At 38.4% G+C, this 27,900-nt stretch overlaps 4 protein-coding genes across 9 annotated transcripts in view; 1 reads left to right on the forward strand and 3 right to left on the reverse strand.

Annotated features, from left to right (window-relative positions):
- Positions 1–2,743, reverse strand: part of LOC113666971 (uncharacterized) — a 45,107-nt gene extending 42,364 nt beyond the window's left edge. For 5 of the 6 annotated variants that reach the window (XM_089201533.1, XM_089201535.1, XM_089201536.1 and 2 more), the window contains exons 1-2: positions 2,470–2,734; positions 2,325–2,361 (exon numbers count right to left, since the gene is read on the reverse strand). In XM_089201533.1, coding sequence (XP_089057659.1) covers positions 2,325–2,361; positions 2,470–2,517 — 85 coding nt within the window. In that variant the 5' untranslated portion in view covers positions 2,518–2,734. Of the gene's footprint in view, positions 1–2,324; positions 2,362–2,469 lie in introns of all 6 variants that reach the window. The other variant, XM_089201534.1, reaches the window with a different exon arrangement.
- A 1,812-nt stretch (positions 2,744–4,555) lies between these two features.
- On the forward strand, positions 4,556–7,574 carry LOC113666963 (uncharacterized). The gene has a single exon (XM_027182757.2). The coding sequence runs from the start codon at positions 4,737–4,739 to the stop codon at positions 6,396–6,398; it is 1,662 nt and encodes a 553-aa protein (XP_027038558.2). The 5' UTR covers positions 4,556–4,736; the 3' UTR covers positions 6,399–7,574.
- Positions 7,575–7,619: 45 nt separating this feature from the next.
- Positions 7,620–12,205, reverse strand: LOC113666962 (kelch-like protein 17). The gene is made up of 2 exons (XM_027182756.2): positions 9,882–12,205; positions 7,620–8,948 (listed from the first exon to the last, which is right to left on the reverse strand). Exons 1-2 carry the CDS (start codon positions 11,344–11,346, stop codon positions 8,665–8,667), a joined length of 1,749 nt encoding a protein of 582 aa, XP_027038557.2. The 5' UTR covers positions 11,347–12,205; the 3' UTR covers positions 7,620–8,664.
- Position 12,206: 1 nt separating this feature from the next.
- Positions 12,207–27,597, reverse strand: LOC113666965 (L-fucose kinase). The gene is made up of 29 exons (XM_089201543.1): positions 27,370–27,597; positions 26,425–26,576; positions 25,368–25,418; positions 24,838–24,975; positions 24,628–24,700; positions 24,272–24,372; positions 23,605–23,685; positions 22,893–23,012; positions 22,397–22,595; positions 21,960–22,096; positions 21,376–21,489; positions 20,966–21,025; positions 20,573–20,698; positions 20,350–20,448; positions 19,764–19,912; positions 19,034–19,248; positions 18,477–18,625; positions 18,186–18,247; positions 17,721–17,805; positions 17,544–17,607; positions 16,665–16,762; positions 16,228–16,262; positions 15,770–15,870; positions 14,683–15,134; positions 14,324–14,423; positions 14,098–14,163; positions 13,731–13,787; positions 13,192–13,292; positions 12,207–12,968 (listed from the first exon to the last, which is right to left on the reverse strand). Exons 1-29 carry the CDS (start codon positions 27,458–27,460, stop codon positions 12,885–12,887), a joined length of 3,360 nt encoding a protein of 1,119 aa, XP_089057669.1. The 5' UTR covers positions 27,461–27,597; the 3' UTR covers positions 12,207–12,884.
- Between the last annotated feature and the right edge of the window lie 303 nt (positions 27,598–27,900).

Genomic DNA, 27,900 nt, shown 5'->3' on the forward strand with positions numbered 1-27,900 from the left:
GTAACACTTTGCACAACTTCTGCCAGCGATCACCAGCAAGCAAATTATAGTATATTACTTTGAATATACTAATTTCGTTTCAAGTCCGGTCATTTTCACGTCAAAGATCTTTGCAATTGTGTCACAAGAAGATATTCATGCGTCAACGGTAGCCGACAAACATTTTTTTGTTGTCGCTGTTGTTTTCTTTAGTCATTCAAAAGTGTCAAGTTCACATACGTAGATGATGGCAAAAGAATTACAAGCAATTTACTGTCCATGATTTTCTTTTTAGAACAGCTGCCTGGCTCAGTTCGTGCGATTAAAGACGCTTATTTTTTCTTTTACGTTCACTGGAAGTCAAAGCCTAAAATATCCTTACCCGTCTCAAAGCTAAACTCACTTAGCAGTGATCGTAAAAATGAGACTATAGTAAAACTGGGGAACGAAATTTGGAATATGATCGATAAGTCAGTGTAATATATCTTTTCGACCCCCGTTAAACTAGTCACAGTCCAATTTTTCCATCAGTGTAGAGAAGATCAGACGGAAAATCTCCTCCCTCCGCTTCATAAGTCGAGTCAAATACACTTAGGGTAGCGTGTCATATGAGCACTATGATTGACAAACATGTATATTATAAACTTAAGGCAACAAAACGAAGACTGCACCATTCCGGCAAATTTATTTTGGTTATCTCCAATTGGTGGTAGATAGCTGCTCCAATACATAGCAATTAAAATTGAATGCTGACGTGAATTCAAAATAGACAGTTGCACGCCGCATCGAAGCAGTTAAAATGAATTCATCTTGTTCAAATTTTGCAAATATGGATATTCATCACTTTTCAAATCAAGCAATATACATCCGCACCGACTTAACTTTTAGGCGAGAAGCGTTGACTCAGTAATAGTTTTGGGTAGATTTCGCTCACAAGTATCCTAAGTCTCTACTATCTAATTATTTCTCAATCGACGAATTCATAAACTTTAAAGAAACTGAGGAGAAATCGAAAAAAAAATATAATTATATAGCTGACTATATTAATTTGCATTTTAAAGTAAGCAATATATTTTCTTTTATTTCGTTCCTGATTTTAGCTCAAACAATCACCTCTCGGCGTCTTCTTCTATCTCAGAGAGCAGATTTTAAACTTAAATGACACCGGTATATGTCTCTACCATTTTCCAAAAACGTATTGTTCTTGTAAAACCGAGGCCCGTTTATTTGTCACGATCAGGTTCAACATTTTAAATTCATTTGTGAAGATTATCAGAAATATCGGAAAGCTGTTCTTGTACTGAGTTTAAGGCGCTCTGATACTATCCAAGAGAAAGAGAATTTGTATAGGGTTTTGGAAAAATAGTCTCATATATTTCTATGATTAAAACGATCGGAAACTTTAGGAAATACGCATATTTCTTTCAGCTCAAGGTGAATCAATAGAGGAGATTTACCGTCACTTCGAGTTTTCGATGTTGGACAGCGCCAAATTTCCTAGCGACATTTGTTACAGGCTCTTGAACTAAATCTTGCATGAGATATCGCGTGACAACATATTGAACCTTTAAAATTTCGGAAAGCGAAAAGATTCAAGTAAAAAAAGGGGAAACATATGAATTTGATTGTGTTTCTTTCGAGAATTTAGGGCAGTAGACAAAATTTAACTGCAGGCGACATTTCGCTTATTTCGGTGCTACGGTGATTTGACTTTTAAGAACATCAACACAGAAGGCATTTCGACTGTTTTATGAATAAATTGAAAGAGTCGATAAGACTTTATGAAAGGAGCGTTTCACAGGCGTAGAATTCTGGTGCGCTGAGCAGTTCCTTCATCTAAATTAATGTATATCATACATGCGTTTGCCGGGTTATTCTCCCAATAATGTTACATTTCATCCCTAGCTGAAATTTCACTGGTGACTTAAATTGCAATAATTTCTGGTCAAAATTAACTCTGCAAAAGAGCGAAAATGGGGAAAAAGCTAATCTTTAAGATATGAATCCCACCTCCTGTCACAGCCAGTTCGCTCACATTGAATAAAAGTGAACGAAATTAAGCTGCTTGCCGCCTTCACGGTATAGTTAATATGAAAGCCCTGCTGGCTAATACAATTTATATCATCGGATGCTAAAAGTGGAAATTAAAGATAAAAACCAAAGTTATCTGCGGCTAAAACACAGAGTATAATTTTGCTCTATTTATACGATTTGCAGCCTTCCTTTCCGAACGAAACGCTTCTGCTTGCTGACGAAATTTTTTCAAATAAGTCGCTGCTTGCGGTCGTCAAAAATGAGTTTGTGCGTTCTGAAAAATACTCTGTTCTGCATAATAATAGCCGTACCTGTTCTCAAATACAGCAAAAGGAGAACTCCTTGAAGCTGTAAGAGAAGTAGAGAATAAAAAATCGTAAAAACAAAGCTAAATAAAAGGATATATTTCAGAAGTGAAATATCGAGCGTTGATGTAATTGAGCGATTTAGCGTTACCTTTAAGAGCGCTTGGCAAAACGGCCTAACTCTCTCCTTTGTAACCATCTCCTCGCTTCTCAGCCTGCAGCTAGACGACTTGTAAATTTATATAAAAGCCTTCCTCTGTGAAAATGACAATATTTTTCCCAAAAGTGGGTGAGTACTTAAATTTAAGCCTGCGATCCTGCAAGCCGGGTCGTCACAAATAGGACAAAATGAGCCTCGGTTGATGGGACAAACAAATTATGGCCAGCTGCTTGTGAAGAGGAAAGTAAAACAATCCAGCGAATATTTTTTAATTATTCATTAATCTCAGTCATCGGAAGACGACTGTCAGTGAATGGCACTCAGCTCTTTCTATGGCAAATCATGCTCCTAAAAGAAAAGTCATTCTCAGAGTCAACATTTATGCCAGCTTCATGGTTTATTAATTAAATTTGGATAAATTTCCATACTTAGAAAAACTGGAGCTGCTAATCTTTTATTTTCTTATTTCGTTTAGGAAAATTTAAAAATAGAATACAGGATTTATAACAAGTGGCAAAGTTTGAACGAGGGACTTCAATCAAAGATACGAATTAAACATTTATTGTACTTCGCAATGATACAAAAGAGGAAAAGAATCCTCGTTCAATTATTATCCCGGAGCCTTGTAGCGCAACTGAACGGAGGTTATTACGGTTTGATTTTTGCCAATCAAAAGTAAACTTACTGACCAGGGAAAGTTAACTGACTGACAGCATGCAAACAAATAGCATTTTCTGTCCCAACTTGTGAGTGGCGCACGGGTGATAGGGTTAATGAAAAGTTGATCTTAGCTGTGAAAACTGAGCAACTCTCGACGTGAAACGCAGCTGTGCAAAGGAAGAACCGGGAAAGAAATATAATCTCTCTCAAAGAACAGAGTAAAAACTGTAACGACAACATGATTTGTGGAAAATTGAACACCAATTTACTTCTGTACAATCGGAGTAGATTATTTCACTCTACAAGAACTGTCTTCTTCTAACATTGTATTAAAATTTTGTGGGAATCTATAGTAGTAAATACCGAGTTCGTTTCACGACGGTGAACAAGGATGTTTTTGCATATAATGCGTGTAATATCCACCGCTATACATTGCAGTTATGTACACGATTACGTGCAGGTCAAGCTGGAAAAGCAAGAAAGAAGTTATGGCTTATAACTGATATGTAGGATCAATTCCTTTAAGGAGATACACGCTAGAAATCTGATGGACTAAAATATTTGCTCAAGAGCACAACTTATCAGTCTCAAGGGTAGGGTCACCGGGGTTTTATTCATATTCAATTTACTAACTGTTACGGACTTGTTTGCCATGCTCTTTTTTCGTTGTTGTTCCAGATGGTCGAAAGAGTCGTCGTAACTGTATCGTGTAAGAATAAAACACATTTCATTTGTTGGACCTCGGTTCCCAGTAAAATCGAAAATATGGCGCATGAATACAAAAGCTCCGACCGAGTAAAACACGGGAATACAAAAATAAACAAGTCAAAATACTGTAAGTTTTTATTAATTTAGATGCTTACTAACCGAATATCAAACTTGAAAATCAGTTGCAGAATCTATATTTTGTTTCGTTTTGTTTTGTTTTGTTTTTTGAAGTGCATGTTACAGATATCTGCGTAGCTTACAGGCGAAAGCTTCAACGTTTGGAATAAGAAGCTCCACTCTGACTTGCCTTTGACTGGAATCGTGCCTTAAAAATCAATGTTGATGGTAGATTCATAAGCTTGATTATAAATAAAAATAAATCAGCAACAGTACATTACGACATGTGTCCACCGATTTCTGCCCATTAATAGGACTTTTCGTTTTAGTAGCTAACGATCCTCTCAGCACCTAATCATTTTAGGAGAAAGCAAACCTCGAAATCAGTAAACGACTTAGCAGGTTTACTTCTTGCATTAGCGTAGTTTGGTAGTTTGGTAGTTTGGTAGCTTGGTAGTTTGGTAGTTTTGGTAGCTTGGTAGTTTTGGTAGCTTGGTAGTTTTGGTAGCTTGGTAGTTTTGGTAGCTTGGTATCCCTGTTCCCATTTTCGACCAGGCGTTCCTACAACTAGAACTCATTCCTCCTCCATCATAAGATTGTACCGGCTTCCGTTACATCTGCTGAGTGTCGTTGAGTGATGTAGATCAGTTGTGGCATAAGTGACCTTTTGATAATTCTGGCAAGCTCAATCGAAATCGCCAGTTTGTCATCAGCCGTGATCATAATTCTTCTTTGTGCTCTCTTGTTTTAACTCAAGGAAGGACTTTGTCAAAATGGCAGCGGCTGCGTCGGCAACTAGTGTTTCAGCACGTCTCACTCGAGTCTTCAATGAAGAATTGTCTTGTCCTGTTTGTCTGGAAGAACTCAAAGAACCAAAATGTCTTCCTAGCTGTGCTCATAATGTCTGCAAAGCTTGCCTGGAGAACATGGCTCGTATGAATCCTGAAATTATCCGTTGCCCGACATGTAGGAGAGTTTCACAAGTTCCTCCCGGAGGTGTAAATGATCTTCCAACAAACAATGTCCTACTAAAATTCTTGGAGATAACTCCAGGCAGACAACAACGATTGGAAATTCAGAGATCCGTGGACAATAGCAAGCCCGTAATCAGCGAAATTCAGACAAGGATAACAATTCTAGACCAAGCTTTAGATATCTTAGAAACTGATTGGAAGAAAGCCAAAGAAGATATTCATTTAACCGCCAACATTGTGGTAGAGATGGTTCGAAACCAGGAGAGCAGTCTTTGCGAGGATATTGAAGATTTTTACGGGAAGAAGCACAAGATGCTACAGAATCAGAGACAGAACTTGAGCAGTTTACTAGCAAGTTCTTCCGCTTGTCTTGAGACAGCTGAAGGAATTCTTCTGAAAGGAGATGTTGACGAATTGACTGAGATGGCAGATGTTCTCACCCAACAACTGAAAGAAGTAAGCCAGATGAATTTTGAAGATGCTGGAGAGCTTAAACAGAAATGTAAGGAGCAACTAGAGTTTCACCCAAACCACGAGTTACAAATCAACCTCGAAAAACAATGCATTGGTGTGGTGCGGAGAAAAATGAGTGATAAAATTCCTACCAGCCCCTTAGGTGTCTCTGACATCAGCTCTATCGGTAAGGTCATTAAGAAAATTGGACGGAAGGGTTCCAGGAGGGGTAAGTTCAAAAATCCTGGGGGCATTGCTTCAAATGCACATGGAGAACTGGCTGTGGCTGATTATTTTAACAACAGAGTGGAAGTATTTGATGAAACAGGAAAGTTCTTGTTCACATTTGGCAAAAAAGGGGATGGCGAGGGTCAATTTTTGGGTCCAACTGGGATAGCATACACCAGAAGTAACAAAATCCTTGTTATGGACAGCAGGAATTTTAGAGTACAAGTGTTTGACAAAAGTGGCCATTTCCTTGCAACTTTTGGCAAGAAAGGCTTCAATCAGGGAGAATTTGGATGGGCAGAGGGTATTGCAGTTGATGAAAATGACAATGTGATTGTCACAGATACAGAGAACAATCGTGTTCAGATATTTTTGCTGGATGGAACATTTGTTCATCAGTTTGGTGGGCATGGCCCTGAAGGCTTTGACACGCCGTTGGGCACTGTCTACCACAAGGAAGAGTTCTACACATCGGATAAAGGTAACAACTGTGTAAAAGTATTTGATCGCAATGGTGTTTATGTTCGACAGTTTGGAAGGGTTGGACCTGGAACTGGTGAATTTAGGTGCCCAAGAGGAATTGCAGTGGATAGAGCAAATGATTGCATTCTGGTCTGTGACAGTGAAAACAACTGTGTCCATGTATTTAAACTGGATGGTACCTATGTTGTAAATTTTGAAACAAAGAAGACACCTGTCGGAATTGATCTACTGAAAGGAAAGAAGTTAGCTGTATCATCATATTATGGCCACTGTGTCCAGATTCTGTCATACAGATGATGGTGAATTATTTCTTACACTGGACTGTGAGGTGTGCCTCTTTGTGAGCTTAGTCGCTTGAGGGAACCAAAAAACACAATACATGTAAACCCACAAGAAAAGCACTAATGTGTTACTCTTGCCCCAACTTTTCATGCAGCACCCTCATCTCTTTCTTCTTGCTCAACAGACTAAGCTTGGAGAGAGGTGATCCTTATAGGCTAATAATCTTTGTACAGGCCTCTTCATTTGAGCCCAGCAACAAGGTTGTTCTAATTAGCTAGGGAATTTCTAGCTTGGTAAAAGAGATACTGTTATAAAAATTAAGATCTTGTCAGCTGGGCTACATGTAGCTTGCCTTTCCTAAGATCCCATCACAACTTCTAGAAAGGAAAGACTTGGGAGGCAAATTCTCTGATCTGTGTTTGCCTGGTTAATTAAGATTATTTGAAGGGACCCAAAGAAAAACTCTGCAAAAGTAATCAAAGAAAAAAAATTTGTCCTACTGTATTTTGCCTGTTTGAAGGATCAGTTATTTAAGGATCTGTTTATTTTTATTTTTATTTATGTCACTTCAAAAGAACTGTAAGAACTGAAGGATCAGTTATTTTTATTTGTGTCACTTTACAAGAACTGTATAAATGACAGCACTAAACAGCCAAAAGTGAGAAAAATGTTAAATCCCTACTTTCCTATTTTTAATTAATAACTAGTGTATAGAGACAAAGACAGTTTTTCTCTTTAAACTCAGTCTGATACTTGCATGACTGGCATTTTGTTTATGCATGGATAAATTTGTTTTGTATATTTATCTTTGAAGTAGCAGTAGATTATTTGGTGAAAAATAAGTCTTAGAGACATTTCTGTGAATGGGTGAATGTGAGGTTAATGAAAGAAAAATATGCTGTTTAGTTGGGTTGGATCATCATCTCTGTAGTTTGCATGTAAATTTTAAAGGTGCAGTAATAAGATACATTCTGCACCAAAAAGCTTGAAATGGATATAATTTAAATGTATTCATATCAGGATATTCTGTAGTTTTTAAACAGGGTTTTTCCAAATTTTAGGTTTTAGCTTTTTTTTTGTTTTGGTGTAAGAGACAGTAATCTGCAATGCTATAATAGCAAAGGAAATTATCTAGTTTGCCAATATGGCATTCTTTTGCTGCTCAAGCCAAAAAAATATATCCAGTAAAAATATAATGGTAAATAATTGTAGGCAAAAAAATCACAAATTCAGGGATAGTTATTAAAATTCTTTTATTTTGATTTAGAAACTTGGTATTGTGTTACATTTTAGGAGGACAAACAAACTATGCTTTAAATACTTAATAATTATGTTGTTTCAATAAAATACCTTAAAAAAGAATATCTACAGAAAAAAATGTATTTGATGTTTACAATAACTCTATGAACCAGTGCAGCAGATTGTTAACTTTGTATTATCATTTCCCAACAAAACAAAATATATACATATACCTTATCTCAATTTTATCTTTCTATGAATGGAGACCAATCTTTGATTCTGTATATCCATAGTCAACAAAATTGTGCAATTTCACATCGAGTGTTTACTTTTGAAATTAGTCAAAGATGGCCTAGTTAGTCCCATTCTTTAATTCCAAGGGGCCCAATTTCTAGAAAGGGTGACCCAAAAAGTGTTTCATCATTCTTGTGGAGTATACTCAGTGATACAACAAGGAAAATAAAGAGAACTGAGACAGTAAGAGACTACTGTATACAGCAGCTCTCATATCAATTTTGTTGTCAATTATATTTGGAAAACATGATTTAAAAAATACAGTATTAAAATAGTACTTATCCAAGTGCAAATTTTTCTGCGCCCCACTTGAAGTTATGTCATAAATTTTATGCTGCATTTCTTTTCAAATTGCAAAAATCCTGAAAAGTCATGCTCTAAAATAAACCCTGCCTCCGAAATCTAAGAAATATAGCTAAATTCACATCACCAAATAGAATGGATTCTCTCATTTCCTTAGAAATATGTTACAAATTCAACCCAAAACATATCAAAACTTCTCTAAAAATTATATTTTCAATTTGTTTAAAAGGAAAGTATGTAAAAACAAAAGAATATTAGGCTTCAGTTTCTAATTTTACTTTCACATCTAGATCTTTGAGACAAATACTCCGACAGTTGTTACAGCATAACAGACATATATTTACAGCATTACAGACATATTTTACAATTTAGTTTGCTCAAACAGAAGGTCTCTTGAATTACAGTAGAAGTGATTTCCTTACAGACTACGATTTTTGAAATGAGTTCATATCTGTAAAGTAGTTAGTGCCATTCCATACCTAGTATTTTGCATTGAAGGTGCATCCATCCATTTCCCAGCCCTTGTGTCAAAACACTCAACTGTATTCAAATTTCTCATTCCATTAAATCCCCCAGCAATATACAGATTATTTCCCAATACACTTGCACCTGCACTACTTCTGGGTAATTTCATGGCTGGAATATTGTACCATCTCCCTTCTCGTGGATCAAACCTTTCAGCTGTATTTAACCATGACTGGTTGTAACCTCCAATCACATACACCACACCTGAAAAAAACATCATTAGAATTGTCATTACTGCTTGTGAACAACTCTGGATCCATTTACATGTTCAGGGAAATAAATGTTAATCTACAATACAGATACAGTGTACTAAATAGAATCATATGCAAGCAAGGTATATTTAGAGTGGGTAGGTAAGCATATATACAAGGTGAAGTCAGAGGAGTGGGTAAGGGGTTTTGTTTATTGGCCCATGCCTAAATATGCTGTGAGAGGTTGTCCTCCTCTAGGTTTAGGATTTTGTTGGTTGATGTGAGATTGCACTCTTGCTTTCATATTTTGCCCCTTTTTTCTAAGTTTCAGGATAAAAAAATAAATGTGGCAAATAGTAAATTAAAAACAAAATTGAAAGGCATTATCAACCTTCTTGCCATTAGATAATTTTTCATACTGGTAATAGGAACAAGTGGAGTCCAATTCAGACTGTAATCATACAAGTGATTAACAAAATGGGACAACTGCAAAGCGGGAGTCCAATTTGTCAATCACAAATATGATTACAGACAGAATTGGACAACAAGAAGTCCTGTTACCAATTAATCAAAACCGTTACAATTTCCAAAAACAACAAATACATTTAGGTCAAATATCTTTGGTAAAGACAATATCTTTAAGTAAAAAAATTCTCCATTCTGGAAATTCCTCAATTTTTTAGGATAAATGGTTGTTGGTATGGTTATTGTGATTAATTCTGTGACTGGTGGATTTGGTTGAGTGGACTTAGAAAGATTGGCCACTTCAACTGTCCAATTATAGGTGTCCGATTACAGCCAACTGTCCAATTACAGCTCTACAGAATGATTTAGTGAAAAATAAAGCAGCTAATGTACCAATCACGTTTGAGGATTTGTAATGATTTTGATGAAACGAGAAATCATAGAAGACATCATTGAAATACATCTACTTATTACACCATACCTTCCTTCTGGACTGCACCAAAATAAGCTCTTGGTTGTGACATGATTGTTACAGACAGCCATTCTCCACTCTGAGAGTCCAATTTCTCAACTGACATTAACCAATCATTTGAGAGATTTCCACACTCTCCACCAAATCCTCCAATGGCATACACTGTTTTTCCTATTGCCACAGCACCAAGATAACTCCTTCTTGATCTCATTGATGAAACTAATGTCCAGTTGTCAATCAGAGGGTCATACATCTCAACAGATGACAGATACCCTGATGTTCTGTTATAACCTCCTAGAATGACAGGGTGGGCATCTAGAAGGACAGCACTAGCTCCCATTCGTTCCATGTGTAGTGGTGATAAGTGACACCACTTATTTCCTGGCCATTCATAATGTTCTACTGAATCTAATATATTCCAGGAAGAATGGCCACCAACTACATAGGTATGGTGTCCACTTGATGTCACGCCCATGAAAGTGCGCCCATCATTAATGTTCGCCAATGGCATGGGATCACCACACCTCCCTGAGATTTCCCATGTCCAGCTGTTGCACTTGGGATTGAAGCATTGACAGCTGTCTAACGTCATGCCGTCTGATTCTCCTCCAATCGCCAGCATGACTTCATGGCCAGTTCGCAATGAACGGTGTGAAATTCCTGGAAATTCATAAACATCTTGTAAATTTGAAGACTGCACAGTCTCTAGTGCTTTTAAAATAAGCTTCCGGCATTCACAACTGGCTTCCACAATAGAATCTCTTAGGATTCGCCTTAGAAAGTCAGGCGAAATATTCATCAAACAGCATTGATTAATGAGTGAGGAGGCGAATGTTCGGCGCTTTACTGGAGAGAAGTTAAGCCATTTCAAAACGCCGCTGAACACTTCGTCTTCGCTTGACGCATTAAGAAACCTGCTATCTAACAAACACTTTAAGGATTCAAAGGGCTGTTTCAGGAACTCGTCGTGTTTTGCCACGTCTCCAAAGTGATCAACAACAAATTGATGAGCTGTCGCAAAAAGTTCGTGACAAGAGAGAGTTTCTGCAAGTGATCGAATACCCAAGCAGTTGTAGATATTTAAGGCACTGAGAAGAAATTCACAGCAAGCTTTTCTAACCTTCTCAAACTGGAGAACAGCTGACGCATATAAAAGTGAATGCACGTTACTTTTTTCTATTTTTAACACACCAGTGTAAATAAACTCTACCAGCATTTCGATCGCCGATGCGTCGATCTCGTAGAGCGCAACACGATGCTGTTTGCTCTCCCAGAGATTTCCAAGAAACATGGCTTTAAAATACGGACTGGAGGCCGCCAGGATCACCCGATGAGCGGGAATTTCTCTATTTTCCACGCATAATAGGACATCACAGAGAAGCCCGTTGTCACGAAATTCAGCCAAGCACTGGAAAGCTTCGTCTAAACTATCACGGTTGTGGTAAACAAACGGTTTCGAAGTGATTTTCTCCATGGTTGAATGTATAGATCGCTGAAGAAGTAGAGTACTTAGCCAGAGTCGTGAGGTTATGAGGATATGTTCGCTTCACAATTCACCGTCCCGACTTTGTTGTTGTATTCAAGGTTTCTCTTAGACATACAAACCGGCTCATACAGATTTAGCGCGAAACCCAAACAGGTGATACACGTCGAAATGCAATTATTTCGTGGCGAGTTAGGAAATTCCAATTTAAGCCAAAATTTGGCGCCGGCCATAATCATGAAAGCTAAATTCTAAACGATGTTCAAAGGTGATTCCTTGGCAAGAGTAACTATGCTCACTAACTATTGGCTCTCAAGTTACACGTATCACAAAGCATACTTTGAACTGGTGGCTCTTTGTTTGTTTGCATTATTCATAGCTCCAGAGTTCAACAGGAAAACAGTATGATAGCTCGTGGTATTACAAAATTCTACGAAAATACAAAGGACAGTGCTACTGACGCTACTGGGAGTCTCCTTTACCGTAGTTGTTCTCGTCACGCAATTCGTTCTCTCCCCAATCGACTAGTGTGGAAAGGGCGCATTGCGTGACGAGATTAAACAACGGTTGGCTACTGGAGGTGACTAAATTTCCACTCTTACTGAGATAGACTGCGTACTGCCGCGCCAATTGTCTCAATCAGGGACTATAAAATTTCAGACGGCCGACTAGTTTCGCACCCTCTGCGTCTTTGTTTTCGAAAGGCTTCGAAATAGCGTAAGTATAGCTGTACCCTCCCCCGCCAGGGAGAAACTCCTTGGCGGGGAAGGGGTGCAGCTACACGTGCGGCTAGCATAGTTACTCTCGTGCATGCAAAGGCGACAGACACTGCACTGCAGACAGTTCGAATCCGTTTGATTGAATTTATTGAGAATTATTCTCTTTACATTTATCGGAGCTTCGTTCGTTACCACCGTAGTTTTCTTTAGATCTTCAACGTTTATCTCAAATTACAAAGGTATTCTACCTAGGAGCACAGTCAACGCATCGCTACTTATTATGTAACGTCACAAAAATGTTAGACTTCGTTTTCCTCAACGATTCAGTGAAATGCTGTGCTAGTTTTATCACATGTTCAGTTTTTCCTGTCAGCGCTGTTACAAGAATTTACCCTGATCAGGAGCCCCAGCCCTGATGATGTCAAAAACGTTTAGTTTGAATCTTTTAAAATATATTTTTTCCTAACAAATAGCTCAAAAACTTCTATCTCGCACAGGTCCTCAGTTCAAAATCAACAGTCCACGATCCACAGCCCACATTCGGACCACATTCCGGACTTCTTTCCAGAGATCAGTCCTCGTCAACCATTAATGTAAGCAGGAAAAGTTGTCTAAACCATAACATTGCACAAGGCTATGCCAACCCCCTTAAGACGACACTAGTATATCTTTCCTACATGTCTTGTGCTAGCTGATAGATCGCAATCTTTCATAATCTATAGAGCTGTATTCAATACTCTTTTAATCCAAATCTAATGGATTTCTCTTCCCATCGTTCCTTTGGTGCTCCGAAAGTCGTCTTCCCATGGTTCACTGTGAGGGTTCTTCTACTCTCAAGGTCAGTCCTTCCCAGTCTACGCTCACGTCATAGAAAGCGACAGTCTCGTCGGAAGGCTGAAAGACGTTTACCACAAAATAATCATTAAACTAACGACCCAAATTAAAAGGAAAAAATGTAACCAGACTTATGTGACAGAAACTTGAAAATTGCAAGAGATGACAATGGTTTTGATCTCCTTTACAATACGCTTTCTCCCGTCTAGAGTCCAATCGGAAATTGGAAAAGGACATAAGTAAATTTAACTTGTGCGATAGAGGCACAGAAACAAGATCCAACCTTCATTTTCTTGATGACAGCTTTGACTTTATCCACCATGTTCGGTTCCTTGGTGAGAACAAAAATAAATCCACCCCCTCCTGCTCCGGACATTGCTTGCCCTGAAAGGGAAGAACAACAGTTTAGGCAAATAACTGAACAATTCGGTCTGTAATCATACGAGTGATAACAAGATCGGACGACCACACGGCGGGACTCCGATTTGTTTATTACGAGTATGATTGCAAACCTAATTGGACGAAACGAAGTCTTATTACCAATTAATCATAAAATTACAATTTCCGAGAAAAGAAGAATAGCCAAGTTATGAAAGAAAAGGGAAAATTTGCATTAAAAGACTGACAAAGTTTGTGATTGGTCGATATCAACTACAACTTTGAATGTGATTTGCTTATTGAACTATCCGATAACAAACTGTCCGATAACAAATTGGCGAGTGAATTAGTGGAAAATAAGAGTTTTTTAAAACCAATCACAATCGAGAAAATTGTAATTTTTATGATAATGAAGATTAAAATCACAGTGAAATTTCAACATACCATAGCTCAAGGGTTCGACTGCTTCTAGTAAGTCCTTGATTGCCTTTGGTTCAGAACCTACGCAGTAATCAATACAACTAAGCCATTAAAACAAAGACTGGATGAGTACAGGTATTCCGACAAGTTTGAATGTTTAGCCACGCAATGATTTAACACTGATCTATAATTTTCTCTACAACATGATTATTTAGAGACATGAAAAAGCTATAAGAGGTAAGAAATATTGCATCTTCACAGGCCCACACTGTAAATGTACCTTCTAAATAACGTCACAACCATGCAGCTGAGCAGGACAAATACAAACACATAGCCGGAGAGGTTTGTAGAAAAACTTTTTCAAAACTATCCAGCCATTACTCGGACTCACCAGGTGCCATAAGTGCTTTTTGGTGTCGATAACATGTCCAGCAGGCGCCAAACTTCTCGATGTTCCCTTCGAGGAAATTTACAAAAAATTAACAGTGAAAGAGCATAATAAGGCCATAGCAAGGGATCTACAACTAGTTATCACAGCTATTCTTGACTTTGGGAGATGGCGTAGTCTGACCTGTAGCAAAATTACTTCAGAAGCAAGGGGGATGAAAGAAACCTACCTTCCCTCAACGCTTTTGCAGCCTCCTCCGCGTTGTTCATCAAGTTTCTGGCGTTGTTTGTAATCTGTGAAAATCTTGCGTACCAGTTCCTGACGACATTCTTTCAAGGGAAAAATGTTAGTTAAAAAAAAAAAGAAAAAAATTGAGAGTTCTTAAATATTGGAGTGCTTCAATTTGCTCTCTGATTGGCATAGAAAATGTGCACTCCTCCCAACCAATCAAATTCAAAACTACAACCAGTCGCGACCGGCCATTTGCGTTTTCCCGCGCTTCAGTTTGCTTTTTTTTTTAACTGTGAATTCTCATCAGCTCCTCATGATAGTTGCCTTTCCTCTGATTGGCCGTTACCTCTTCCTTACCTGTAACAAGTTCTTGGCGAGCCGTGTCCTCCCTGAGTAAAAACAAACCAATCTTTTTGTGATTTCATCGACGGTCTTCCCACTAAGCTCCACTTTTTCCGTTTCTACTTTTAAAGGTAGGGAAGCCTGAGACCGAGCGATTTTGAAACCTGGTATTAATCCCCCTACATTGTCTTGCCAGCCGCCGCCCGTAGTTAACATCTGTTCCACGATCATCACGGCGTGAATCAGTGAATCCATGCTGGCTGTGCGGTCAGTTACGCGTAAAAGTGCAGCCAGGATAACTCCTGCCAAAATACTACTTGTGCCCAGGCCACTTCCTTGAGGAGCGGTCGACCAGGTGTGAAGCTCAAAGCCGGCTTGATATTTTCTGTTCAACTGTTCGGATAATTTTTCGCTCGAGGGAAGAGTTACGATATCGAGTAAACAAAAACAAGCTTTCAAGAGGGCGCCTAAGGACAAAAAAACAAAGAAAGGAAACAAACAAATTCATATTGTTAGAAAGCTATGAATAAAAAGATCCAAAACAAAATAATTGACAAAGCTTGAAAAAAAAAAACATTTCTGTTCGCACTAAATAAGTACATTACTCAAGGTCCAACTCGTTTAGGGGTGAAATACTGGTGGGTCTAAGAAGCCGAACTTTGTGCAGTTAAACGGTCCATTTCCAAAAAACGAAAACCAACGGTCGTTTCGTTCGCCTCTTATTTCAGTTTGGATATCTGAAAATCCAGCGTTTACTAGTCGACCTCAAAGACAACGTGCCACAATTCAATCACGTGTATCGGGAGCCTCTAGTTCAGGAGACTGGGTAATCATGGCCTCACCCAGTGTATTTAAGTGAATCAACTCATGTGATATTATTAAAAAAAAAAAAGGCATAAGGAAATTTTTCTCAGTAGCCCTGAAATGACATCTAATACTTTACACTTACATTTTTAAACATCGAGATTGGGACTTGTTCCAGCAGTTGTCCTAACTTTACTTTTCTTTTGATGATGGTCTCAAGATTTATACTCCTGAAATATTACGTGCATACCCTAGCACGATTTTTTTATCACCTTTTACTGAGCAGATGACATCATACCTGGGGCATTTGGCTGGGTGTAGTTTTCTAAATGCATTAATTCACTGCAAACGACTCGAACACTGTGTTCTCCTGAATGGATCACCAGAACAATTTCAAGCCTAAAGATTGAAATAAATAAATTGAATCGCGCTGATCGAAACAATTTATTGTTGTAATTGTCAAATTAAACTCTGCATTTTCACATCTTGACAAAAAGAATGGATCCAAAACAATTCCCTTCAAACAAGCAAAAGCATTTACATTGTCAAAAATTCAAGCTTGGATGCGAAGGAAAAGTATGCACAGGGAAGGGGACAAATTGACAGCTAAAAAGTTATGACATTGCCTCCACTATCTATACTGTACTATACTATACTGAAATTGTACAGTATACAGACAGAAGACAGGATTAACAACAAGCAAATTTGCTTCGGAGACCCAAAGATAAATGCATTTGGATTGTTTTACTGACTCACTTGCTTATCTTCCGCACTTTAGCCTTTGTGACTTTCTGAAAAAAAAAAAAAAAAACAATTACCCATTAAACTAAAGTAAAACCGCAGAAGCCTCATATTTAAACGCGTTGGGTTGGTTCGAGTCTCGTCCGGTTCATTGTGCTTTGTCCTTATATAACAGACTTCTCTCAAAGAACCCATCTCTCCACCTGGGAGAATACCTGGGCACCAACGAACTTCTACGAAAGCCGAAAGATACACTAGGGAAAGGGAAGAGGGGATGGGGGAGGGTTCCTGCGAAGGAGTAGTTACAATTCTCTGTCAACACGCGGGATTGTTTCCAAATTATTAGCTACCAACATTTACATTCCCATTGAGCCCCTTCACTTAACCTATCGAATGACGAGGGACTTAAAATACTATATTAAAAACTATACAGCGGTAAAAGAAAACCCAACCTGTCCATTTAGTTTAACTGCAACATTCAGCACCGCTCCTCCCTGTTCGTAGGTAATTGGAGGCGTATCACTCCATCCTCCTGAGAGGTCTATTCGCGCTATTAAAAGAAATGTCTCGCAGTCAGTAAAGAACTGCCACTTCGGGCTGCCGATCATTTTTCAACCAATTAGCACGCGAGAAGGCCCTCATTACCAGCGCTGCAGAATGCGCGTTTCTCCGCTGGCGGGAAGATTTGAGACGAGTCGGGGAGAGGTTTTCGGGATCTGACATGATAACATTAGCAGTGCCAGACCCCTTACAGACCTCTCTTCGACTTACGTTGTTCAAGGCCTCATACTTTTCCGTGTGCGAAGACACGCTCGTGCCCAAGCGCCTGCTCACAGACTACCAACCAATAAAAGAACAGGTCTGAGTCGACGTTACATTAAAAAGAACACCGTTTTTCTAAGCGGCCATCGCCCAAAATAGTCAAAATACAAAGGCCTTTGAGAACAATAGGTTTCAATTTGAGAGCAACCTATGCGTAGGTTTTCAAAATAGCACTGACGGTTACTGCTTAGAGCCATGGTTCTTTTCAAGATCCGCCCCTGCATTTTAACACCATGATTACTGCAAATACTACCCGGTTCAGACCCTTCACCCTTCATCTCATGATGCATGGCAAAATGAACATATGGCTTAAAACCAGTCTCCCGTGATTAGTGATTAGAATTTCGTTTGGGAAAGCACGTCTTTCCTTGAGATTTTAAACGTAGTCAACAGATGGTTACGGGCACGAAGTGGGGACCAAAGAGGGACGAAGAAAGGAAAACGTGCATCCAGGAGAAAGCATAACAAACAGCTGACGACGGGAATACCTAAATGAAAGTTTCGCATACCTGGTGCCTCTGCAATAACCCAAAGTCCCTTAGGAACAGGTTCGCAGCATTCTGTCTGGAAAAACTGACACAAAAAGGAAAAAAAATGAAAAAAGTTAGATTTCGTACATAAATTATAATAGAGTTTCGGGGCATTTTAACTACTTTCTTCTATTAATAAGGGGTTGAGTAACACACCTGTCTGGCCGTGAGAACTGCTCTTCTTCTCAACACTTGCTCGGCTCCCTCGTAATGCCGCGCCGCTCGTATCAGCAAATGAGGTCTGATCCAAATAAAGTGGTCAGGACAGATAATTTGCAAAATCAACGCTTTCGTAATTGCTAATCAAAGCGGCATGCAAGATTCCTATGACATAGGGGCCTTATAACAGCCTAACTCGCCAATGAGTTCTCTGTAGCTCATTGGTAGAGCATCGAACACAAAGTGGGAAAATCGAGGGTTGGAGTGCTCATTAAAACTAGGTAGGAGATTTGCTGTTATTTCAGTTTTTGTTCTTTGTCTTGTTTTTGTTTTAAGGTCTGTTTTTTAACTTGTTTGTTTCTTATCTCATTTGACGAACCAACTCAAATTTGCCATCTTGCATAAACATCTCCACTTTACAATACAGGATATATCCTTCATATTATTAGGTTGTAAATTTACCTGTCAAGCCATTTTGATCGTTCTCGGGCAAGAGCTTTTATTCCTAATGAGATTTCTCCTTTCTGTACGTGAAAAAAAGAGATACGTTTCCGATAATGCTGAAACATCGCCAAAAAATATCAAACCTTTTCGTTGACGCTGACTCAGTAAAAATAACAAAAAATACACAGCGTAAGTTAATTTAGTCACATGACGATCTTCATAGTATATAGTTAAGCCTTCATTGCTTAATTTACGGTACAGTTTCAACACAGCGTTGGCCTGGCAGAGGATATTATTCATTACACATACATCAAGCAGTTCAAAGGCGTGCATCCAGGATTCATTGCGGGCCGGTCCACTTCTCAGCCCAGCCCTCTCTCCTGCCATTGCACCCAAGACGTCAGCAATACAGGCCAGAGTTCGTGCAGCCACGCCAGGGGAAGAGGTGCTGGACGCAACTGGGGAATAGAAACAATAAAATAACTGAAGTCAGTAATCGTTCTGTGGGAAAACTAGGCGACACGAACGAGTTAACAGGAAGTATCTTTACTTTGAAATCCTTTTCCAGAAAAATTATGTTAACAGAGTCAGTTGGAGGACTACACAAGTTTCGAAAACGCAGAAGTTTGATCAGTCATCTTGGAGTTTTCTATTTTCATTCACCAAAAAACAGCGACAACAGATCGCTCCAAGCTGGGAGTATGTGAACAGTTTTAAAATTAGAAAAAGTTTTCAGAACACATATCACAATGTTTCATCACTGTCAGTATAGAACATTACTTTTATAAACTGGAGGAAGGATCACATGCATCTTTGGACACTTCAAGCTGCACTTGGCCATAAGCTGAAGATTAAGTTATGTGTACCTTCATCCAGAACTTCCAATATCTGCATTGCAAATCCTTCTTTCCCACAACTTTTGAAGAATGGCACCAGACAGTTACTCTCACAATTCTTCAACGTTTCCTCCACCTCAGTTTTTCCAATTTCAAACCAGAGTTTTTTTCTCCAAGCAAACTCTGCACTCATATCGACGGCATTTAAAATGTCCTTTAACGATAACCGCAGCGACGAACGCCACCTGATATACAAACAAATACCAAGACCAGTATTGAGAAGAGAAAGTGTTTTATAGTTCTGTAACCTTTCACAAGAATGCATCATATTCAAGGAAATTGCGATACATCTGAAGCTATTCCTCATATCAGAAATCAGTGAAGAGAAACCACTCTTATCGCCAGCCGATCCCACATAACTTAAAATCTTCCAACCAAAAGATAATTGCAGTTAGATTCGCACCTAAACAGGGGTGTCAATAACCTTTTTCCATAGGCGGCTGTAGAGTATGCTCGCAGGCTAAACAAAGTGCGGAAAGTAGTGATAAACCACCGGTAACCGGCTGTTATTGAAGCCTCTGGCTAAAGTAGATGTGATATAAGGTCTAACTCTTTTAGGCCTCTTAAGCCTTACTTGTGATGCACCCCCCTCCCCCCAAAAAGGCATCTGGTAACCATCTCTTTCATTTTTCAAAACCTCTCACCTCTAGATGTTACCTTACTTAAAAATCTAAAGATGCACCGCGAGTCAACAACCCACCTGTTCAGTACTTGTCGATCAGGAATGTCTGAAACTCCAGTGCTCGCCAGCCAAAGCATGTCATCTTTACCAGCATCTTCCAGCAGAACGTCAAACGGGCGAACGACTGGAAACAGCTTGGCATTGTAGAGACTTCTCTGCTCTTCTGGCTGAAGAATTAAGAGGAGCATATTCACTTTTGTATAAGTTTACGAAGCGCCTTTCGAAAAGATACATGTATTCCTATTTCGGAATTCTAGCCCTTATCTAATGACTATTCATGGAATTACGGGGAAGATACTCACAGACAGAGCAAGTGATATACGTCTAAAAACTTGTTTTCATTGCTTCCTTTATTCTGACGAGTGAGGGAAACACTCCTTAGCTCGTAAACTGTCAGACGAAAGTTGAGTAATGATTTGAAGGCTACTGTACATCAATTTATCCTTCCCATAAAACCATATTTTATAAGAATTTTCTACTTTGTTCGACCATGAGTTTTACGATATGTTTGATTCTGGAATCTGAATACCAAAACGGTGAAAAGGTGAAGTAAAAATGTCCACTTATTCATGTGAAATAGCCAATGCTTAAAGTGATCTCGTACCACACCGATCCAGACTTCCTCAGGGTTGATTCCTGTTCCTCCAAACAACACTTTCCAAGGCTTGTTGCAATATGAACTGTTAGGCGATGAAGCAGGTATCTGAAATATCATAATTGATTAAGTCACATTTAAAAAAGAGCTTTTAAGTGTGGCACAGACTACACGGGAACAGTGAAGGGGAAGGGGACGGCCACACACTCCGCTGGGATGACACATTTCTCACCTGAAGCTCATCATGAATACCAAACACCACTAGAACCCTCTGGGATTCTCCTCTCAAACCTGGTAGAGACACCTTGTAACCCAGAATACACAAATCATCATGAAGAACAGTCCCTGGAGGAAGGCTCTGTAAGAGGAGGGAGCAAAAAGTTGAGGTATATCATCAGCTTTCTTTGACAGCTTGCACTGACTCATTTTTATCCCTGAGTAAAGAGAAAGGCGCTGGGAGATGTACTGCGTCTTCTCCAAGAACACATAACAATAATGCAACAAGGTCTGGAACCTAGTCCTCTCGGTCCCGCGGTTATGTGGGTAACCGTAAAGTCGCTTTCACACAACTTCGTTATTCGAAACATTTTTCTTTCGTGTACAGTTAACATATTGTAACACTGACCTTAAAGTCAGACGCAGCAATTCCTGCCAACACTGATCCCGATCCAAAGCTTAAATTTCCCTAAAGTGCAAATGGAACTTGTAATTAAAACTGAGACAAATTATCAGAAAATAAAACTCAAAGACAGAAAAAAAAGGTAGAGTATTGGAAGAAGAATCAAGAAAGAAGTCCACGATTGCATTGGTTTTGATATTCTCCGCTCTTTGATTGGTCAAGAAAACATGCATCAACACCCGCCCCCCTCCCCCCCCCCCCCACTAAAAAAAAATGGAAAAGCTATGTTAATAACCAATCATGACTTGACGTTTCCCGCACTTCAGGCGGTTTACTTGTATTTACTATGACTCCTTGTGTTATTTTTCCCTACCGCATTTTAGAAATTTGAAAAAAGATTACAGACATGCATGTACCTGTAAGTGACAGTGAGATACAACAGACTCTTTCCCGACGTTGAACCCGCCTTCAATGATAGAATTCACGACGACAGAAGAAAGATCCACATTCGGAGTTACGCCTTGGTTGTTCTGTAACCAAGAAAAGAAAAGTAGAGTCTAGGAGGGGGAAACAAATTGGACCGTGCACGATATTTTCTCAATAGATAATTTGTAATCTTGTAACACCACCTTTAAATTTCTTTAACCTTTTAGACCATAACATCAGTATGCAAGTTCTCCATACTGCTCTGTATACATTTCTCATGGTACCTACATTTGTCTCTTACAATCAAGGGCTTCTTGAGTTTACCATCATTTCCTTTTTTTGTCACGACCTTAATGTTTGATTCAGGGCTGATACCGTTAGGAAAAACTACAAGCTTATCACTCTTGGAGTTGATGGGTGAAAAGCGCGAGCCGCGCGAAGGCCTGGGGAAAGGCAAAGAATGAAGAAAAAGCTTCTTTTTCTTGTTATCGTTTTGCTGCTGAACAGAAAATCGCAAAAAAGCTCTGACGCCACAACTTACACATTGTAAAAGATCTATTTGATGAAATTGTACCTTGTGGAAACAGACATGGGTGTGCTCGCAGAGTTCAAATGGGCCAGTCGTAGAGCTGGTAATGCTTCCTCGCATCTGTCTCCTGTAGCATTCCGCTGATGGCTGCATGTAGTCAAACTCACCCTTTTCGATGACAACTTAATAAAAACAGAACAACATTCATTGTTTCCAATAAAAACCAAAGTTTCACAAACTGAAATTTCCATATATAAATGGAAAAAGGTGCTGAAATATGGGGCTTTGACGTGTAGATGAACCTGTTACCCCCCAAAAGGGGCTCTAATGTGTAAGATGAAATGGGACTTACATGGGGCCCTGTAAGCATGGTCTGCCCCTGGTACACTGTACATCTACTCCTTCACAGTTAATTTCTTGTAGTCAAAGCCTGATTATGAATATTGTCAACATGGGTAATCAACAGGTCAATTATAAAGTACCTCCTTTCAAGGAGACTCCTCTCAGAATCTTCCACAGCTTAGCTCTTGCACCTCTCATTAGTGCCATTTCATCCTTGGAGCTGCATTCTGTCCCCATGGAAGTACTGTGGCCATATGATCCACTTCTTTCACCACAAACAAAGTCAGACTCAGTAACATCCTCAGCCAGACTCAGAAGAATGTCAAAGAACAGGGACAGCTATTAAAGTGCAAAGGATTATCAATGTCATGATAATAACACCTTTATTGACAGAACATTTGATTATAGGCCACTCATCTCTATAGTACAAATGCTCAGTGTGAAATTTGGTAACAACACAAATTAGTATTACCCTCTTCACAATTCCTCTATTAGCCCTGAAGGGATTATACTTGAAATGTTAGCTTCAGAAACTCTTTAAACTATCAACTCAGCTGACAAAACCAAATTATTTTTTGAAACCCCTCCTGATGCAGCACCACAGTTTGTTTGGAAACCTACCCCCTAATTTCATACCTGTATGGGTTCTGCTCCAGTGTCAAGTCCATAATAAGTACAGGCATCAAGAGGTGCATACACATGGAAACTTAGTATTTTCTCAGCTACTGGGATATTAATGTAAACTACACCACTGACCTGTAAAAGGAACAAACCAATTGGGGGATGATTAAAATCAAAAGTAATGCAACTCTGAGGAATACCATTCAATTCCCACAACGAGTAACCAAAACAGAATTTCTCCTCACAATATCAAAACAATATCGAGCAGACATGTGTTGAAAATAAAGAAAGTATTAATTATGGAGTTATTAGTTGATCCAATATCAAATTATCCAAAAAAACATTATAAAATTGCTAATAAGATCTTGTGTGGGGGGGGGGGGGGGAGGGGGAGGATTCTTGTGAAAATTATATTTTAGAACCCTATTGTCAAATGGACTGACACTACAAAATCAAGCACAAAAAAACCCAACCCCTTTACTCACTCAGAGTGCTCAGATTTGGAACAACCCATTTAGTAAGTAGCTATAGATACCTCCTGGAGTAAGTTTCTATAATTGGAATTGGCTGCATATAATAGTTCACTCTGATCAAAGGAAGATATGTGACATTGATTGTTGCAACTATAAGAGACAGCAGATGGTTTGGTCCAAAGAGGTTTAGACCAACACAATATTAAAAGTAAATGTAGCCTACATGAATATGCGCTATATAAATATTTATTTACCAAGGGAACTTTGCCATTTTCAAGTGTGCAGGTTTTTATTATGTCAGAAGTTCCTCTGAAGATGATGTCTTGAACTCTGCCCTGCAAATGAAAAAGTTAGAAATAAATGGTTCAACCAGTAAAAAAAAAAAGGAAAGAAAGCATTTCTTTCCATGAAACACATCTCTAATAAAAAGATGGCATTCATAGTTAATTCAACTGACTGGGATTAATATAGTGCAGTCATGAAAACATTCATGAATGATCAAAAGCTGGGCTTAGCACTAAGCTTAATAGGGAGAGCATTGGATTACTGTGTAGAGAGGACAGAATGGTGAGATTGTGTCAGTGGTGAGCTAAGTTATAGTTTGTAGTGAGCTTCAGTAAGTTAACTATGCATAATGGCTGTATTGCCTTTAGGAGTCAATCCTTAGTACGAGTATTATATGTTACTGTTTGGTTTGTTGGAGTAAACTGTTCTTTCTGTGGGTTAAATTATACCATAACACCCAATTATACCCATCATGCTATTTGCAGAGAATGCATTGTGAGTGATCTCTTTCTGTCCCAGCAAGTCTAACCCTGCCACATTCCAACCTGCTTAATGAGTGAAAACAATCAAACTACAATTTATTTAAAAAAATTACAAGCCAGGAAACAAGTGTATCCCTAGCCTTCATCAATATACCTCATCTCCAAGCTTCACAACACCATGGTCTTTTGCATATTCAACATCTCCATGAAACAGCAGCATTGCAATACCATCTGAAAACTGCTTCCAGTTTATCCCTAGGCATCAGTTGAAAGAATTGAAAGATAACAACAATGCCAAACAAACAATTAATACTGACAATACATATTAACCTGATTATAATTTTGGCATTAGAGTGATAAAAGTGACAATACTCAATAATAAGGAGGTGACATTGTCAAACAAGATAATCAAAAAATGACTATGATGATGGTGGTATGATGGTAATGATGATAATGATGATGAAAGCAAGCTTGCTCCCTAATTCAGCAAAAAACCAAATGATTTCATACTTGTATCAGGTGAGACAGTCAACATCATATCTGTGCTGCAGACCCACACTCCAGGGGGAGCATTCACTGACAACTGAAAAGAAATTTTAAATATTCATTTGTTTACAAGCTAACTTCTTAACAATATATCATATTATAAGGAGAAATAAGAAGCTAATCACTCCTAACTTGATCTAAGTATAGATATAGGATGATTCCCAATAAATATACCTTGTTGGAGACAACGTCAAGCAGAAGGTCAAAGTTTGAGACAATGCAGTCACATAGATGCTCTTTGGATTCTTCTGTGTGTTTGCCTGGTAAAGTATTGAAGAACCGTCCACAAGAACTGAAAGGAAAGTCTCGACCCTAGAGACCAAACATATTTTTTACATCTCGAGTCAACAGTTAATCTATATAGTAGCAGAGAAAAACAATTATTACTTTAATTGAAATTGAATATCAGATTCTTGCAACCAATGAATTATGACTTTATTAAATATCAAATTTATGTACTTGTAACTTGAAAGAATTGTAAAAACAAAAAGATCAAATTCTGCCACGACACAATACCTACATGAATACACAACTTCATTAGTAGATAAGTAAAAACTACTTGATTCTAACATGTTTCAATGCATTGATTATGTGACCTGACTCAGAAGTAACAGGGTCCAACCAGTAATCTGAAGAAACAAGTGAATTCACTTTAACCTACAAATTTCTGAATTAAAAAGATATGAAGTAAATTAAGTACCCACCATGTGCATAATAAGAATGTTGGCATTGTCTAAGACACTTAGAGTCAAAGTCTAAAAAATAAATAACAATTAATCAGTAAACAGCTACTTAAAAGGAGCAGGAATTTACAGCGTATACTTAAGTTTTCCAAAAAGTAATTAGACTTTACCAACGTGTTATCTGAAACTGATGGCAATAACAGGCTAAAAAGGAATATTTCTGTAATGTTATTTTGCTTTCATGGCAAAATTGATGGTCAAACCTCAAAAATCTGCTGTATTTCAGTCTTAACACAAATTAAAAACCTGACATTTAAAAGGTAATTTAATTTTACATCTGACTGATTTTTAAATAATATGGCCTAATCAAGATAACGCTAATAATTACGTCTATTCTTCTTCAATGAATAGCGCTATGTTTTGGTTGTCTGAGCAAGAAACAATACATGCAAACATGGCGTACATGGGAGATTACATGATTGATAGTCGGATTGACAGGCCTGCGTGAAGTTACGCATGCTCTCTTTCTCTTTTCTAGCTTATTTGCATTTTCCCGTGCGACATTTTTCAATGGGTGCAATTCCGTAATGTACCAGCAGTCACTAAACTAATTTTTAATGAATCATAATTACCACATTACCTATGGAGGATACAAAAAATTTGCAGACAGACAAGAAAAAAAAGGATTACAAAATTAATACAAATAAGTCTTTACAATACCCGAGTTGTTATAATAATTCCAGTGTTATTGAATGTGCAAATGGAATACGCAGAAGAAAGCTCACAATTAAGGAACGTGATAATCTGATGCCATCAAGGGTATTATAGATAGCCTTGGTTGATGCTACATGTTCAATGACAGTTAGTCATCTCACATATAAGTTTTCTCTTATCACTTATCTCGTTAAATGATTATCAGAGCAATTAAGCTTGACTCACTTGGTGGTGGATAATAATTGAGCTCTGAAGTTTAGATTTCATACATGTACATGTAGGCCTTAAAGCCAGAATCTCCAAAATATAGATGTAAGGTTTAGTTATTATTTAAGAAAGGTGCTATACAGGTAAATATTTGTACCTCATAACCGGCTTTTGCACTCAGATGTTCAGTAACAACAAGCAATGCATTTATGGTGGCCCCACCACTTCCTATACGAGCCTTAGGATCTTCCAAGGTTAGAAGCAGTACATCTTTATCAAGGAAACCTTTATTCTGGTGAATTTCAAGTTCTGGTGAGAGAAAAGTTTCTGCCTTTTACAAACATATCTTGCTCTTTTAGTCCCCAGGCCTTCTGATTAGGGCTTCAACTATACACCAATAAACTAACATTCAATTTCAACATGGTATAATCAATTCTGCTTTTAGAGAGAGGCCTGAAAAAAAATCTGACACTATCAAACACCTGTATGATTCACAAAAATTTTTTCATTATTAAGGGGTTTTAGGATCAAGTGGATGTGAGGATATTTTTTCCTCTCTACTGGCGAATCTAATGCAAAGCTGTTTTTTCTCAGTTTCAGTTCATTTGTTGCAGTAGTGTCCAGAGGTAAACCAAATTAAACTGTAACTTTACTTTCATATCTTAAGGGAGGGCCACAAGTTTACCAGTTCTTAACTTCAATGTGTCACCCTCGGCAAATTAAGTTATTCGTTCATTCATTTGCATTATTTAAAACTCATAAATCCAGCTGGTTTTCAGCAGGACATGACTAATATCTACAGTACAAGATCGAAAGACCTCAAAATTCACCAACAAACACATATCAGATCGATGATATGCATTCAGAGATAAATTGGAACCACGAAAGCGTCAGATCTCAATTCCCCTCCTGAGTGAAATTAATTGAATAATGACTATTAAAGACCATTAAAAATGGGGACGAACTGAAATAAGTGTTGTGAACTCTATCATGTCTTACTCTCCGACAAGTCACGCCAACGTTGCTTGGTTTGCATCAACCCGCCTGTCTCGTTACCCAGCTCCAGAAATAAAACAACTGTATACAATATTGCATGAACTACCTTTCTGGTAGATGTGAGCACCAGTTTTGCTTTGACAAGTCAAGACGATTGCCGTCCATTGCTTCCGTGCTTCACCACCTGCAGTAGCCATTACTCCCTAGCGCCTACTCGTTAGGCCTGGGTTCGAATTTACACTGATGCACGGGGAAGGAACCCGTGGAGATAGCACTAAAATTCGGGAGGAAATGGACTAACCAACTGTATTCATGTGAGGTGTATGTGATACCTCTTTTTCAAGAGAAAAATGATGATTAATCATATCGATAACAATACTAATTACAAGATCAGTAATAATTTTAATGATATGGTAATGAGTAAGATGATGACGACGATGACAATAAAAACTGATAACAAAAATCATGATAGCGATGACGATAATAGTTACAGGGGTATTCATAAATATTTAGTATCTTCGGTATATAATGGAAGCAGAGGACGATTATGTTGAAGTGCCCATTCTCCTACAAAAAATGGCAAATTCTGCATCCTCGACTCAATGTATATAATTGATAGTTCTGTTAGTAGTAAATT

This window comes from Pocillopora damicornis, chromosome 3 (genome assembly GCF_964200805.1).
Source record: "Pocillopora damicornis chromosome 3, jaPocDami1.2, whole genome shotgun sequence".
NCBI classification, from domain to species: domain Eukaryota; kingdom Metazoa; phylum Cnidaria; class Anthozoa; order Scleractinia; family Pocilloporidae; genus Pocillopora; species Pocillopora damicornis.

Coding starts and splice junctions, on each gene's coding strand:
- LOC113666963 (XM_027182757.2), top strand. CDS start 4,737: ATGGCAGCGGCTGCGTCGGCAACTAGTGTTTCAGCACGTCTCACTCGA.
- LOC113666962 (XM_027182756.2), bottom strand. CDS start 11,346: ATGGAGAAAATCACTTCGAAACCGTTTGTTTACCACAACCGTGATAGT. Junction 8,949..9,881: donor TGGTGCAGTCCAGAAGGAAG/GTATGGTGTAAT, acceptor TGTTTTTTTCAG/GTGTGGTGTATGTGATTGGA.
- LOC113666965 (XM_089201543.1), bottom strand. CDS start 27,460: ATGGCTACTGCAGGTGGTGAAGCACGGAAGCAATGGACGGCAATCGTC. Junction 18,248..18,476: donor ACGCCTTTGAACTGCTTGAT/GTATGTGTAATG, acceptor TTTCACGTACAG/AAAGGAGAAATCTCATTAGG. Junction 17,806..18,185: donor CGATCAAAATGGCTTGACAG/GTAAATTTACAA, acceptor TATTTGGATCAG/ACCTCATTTGCTGATACGAG.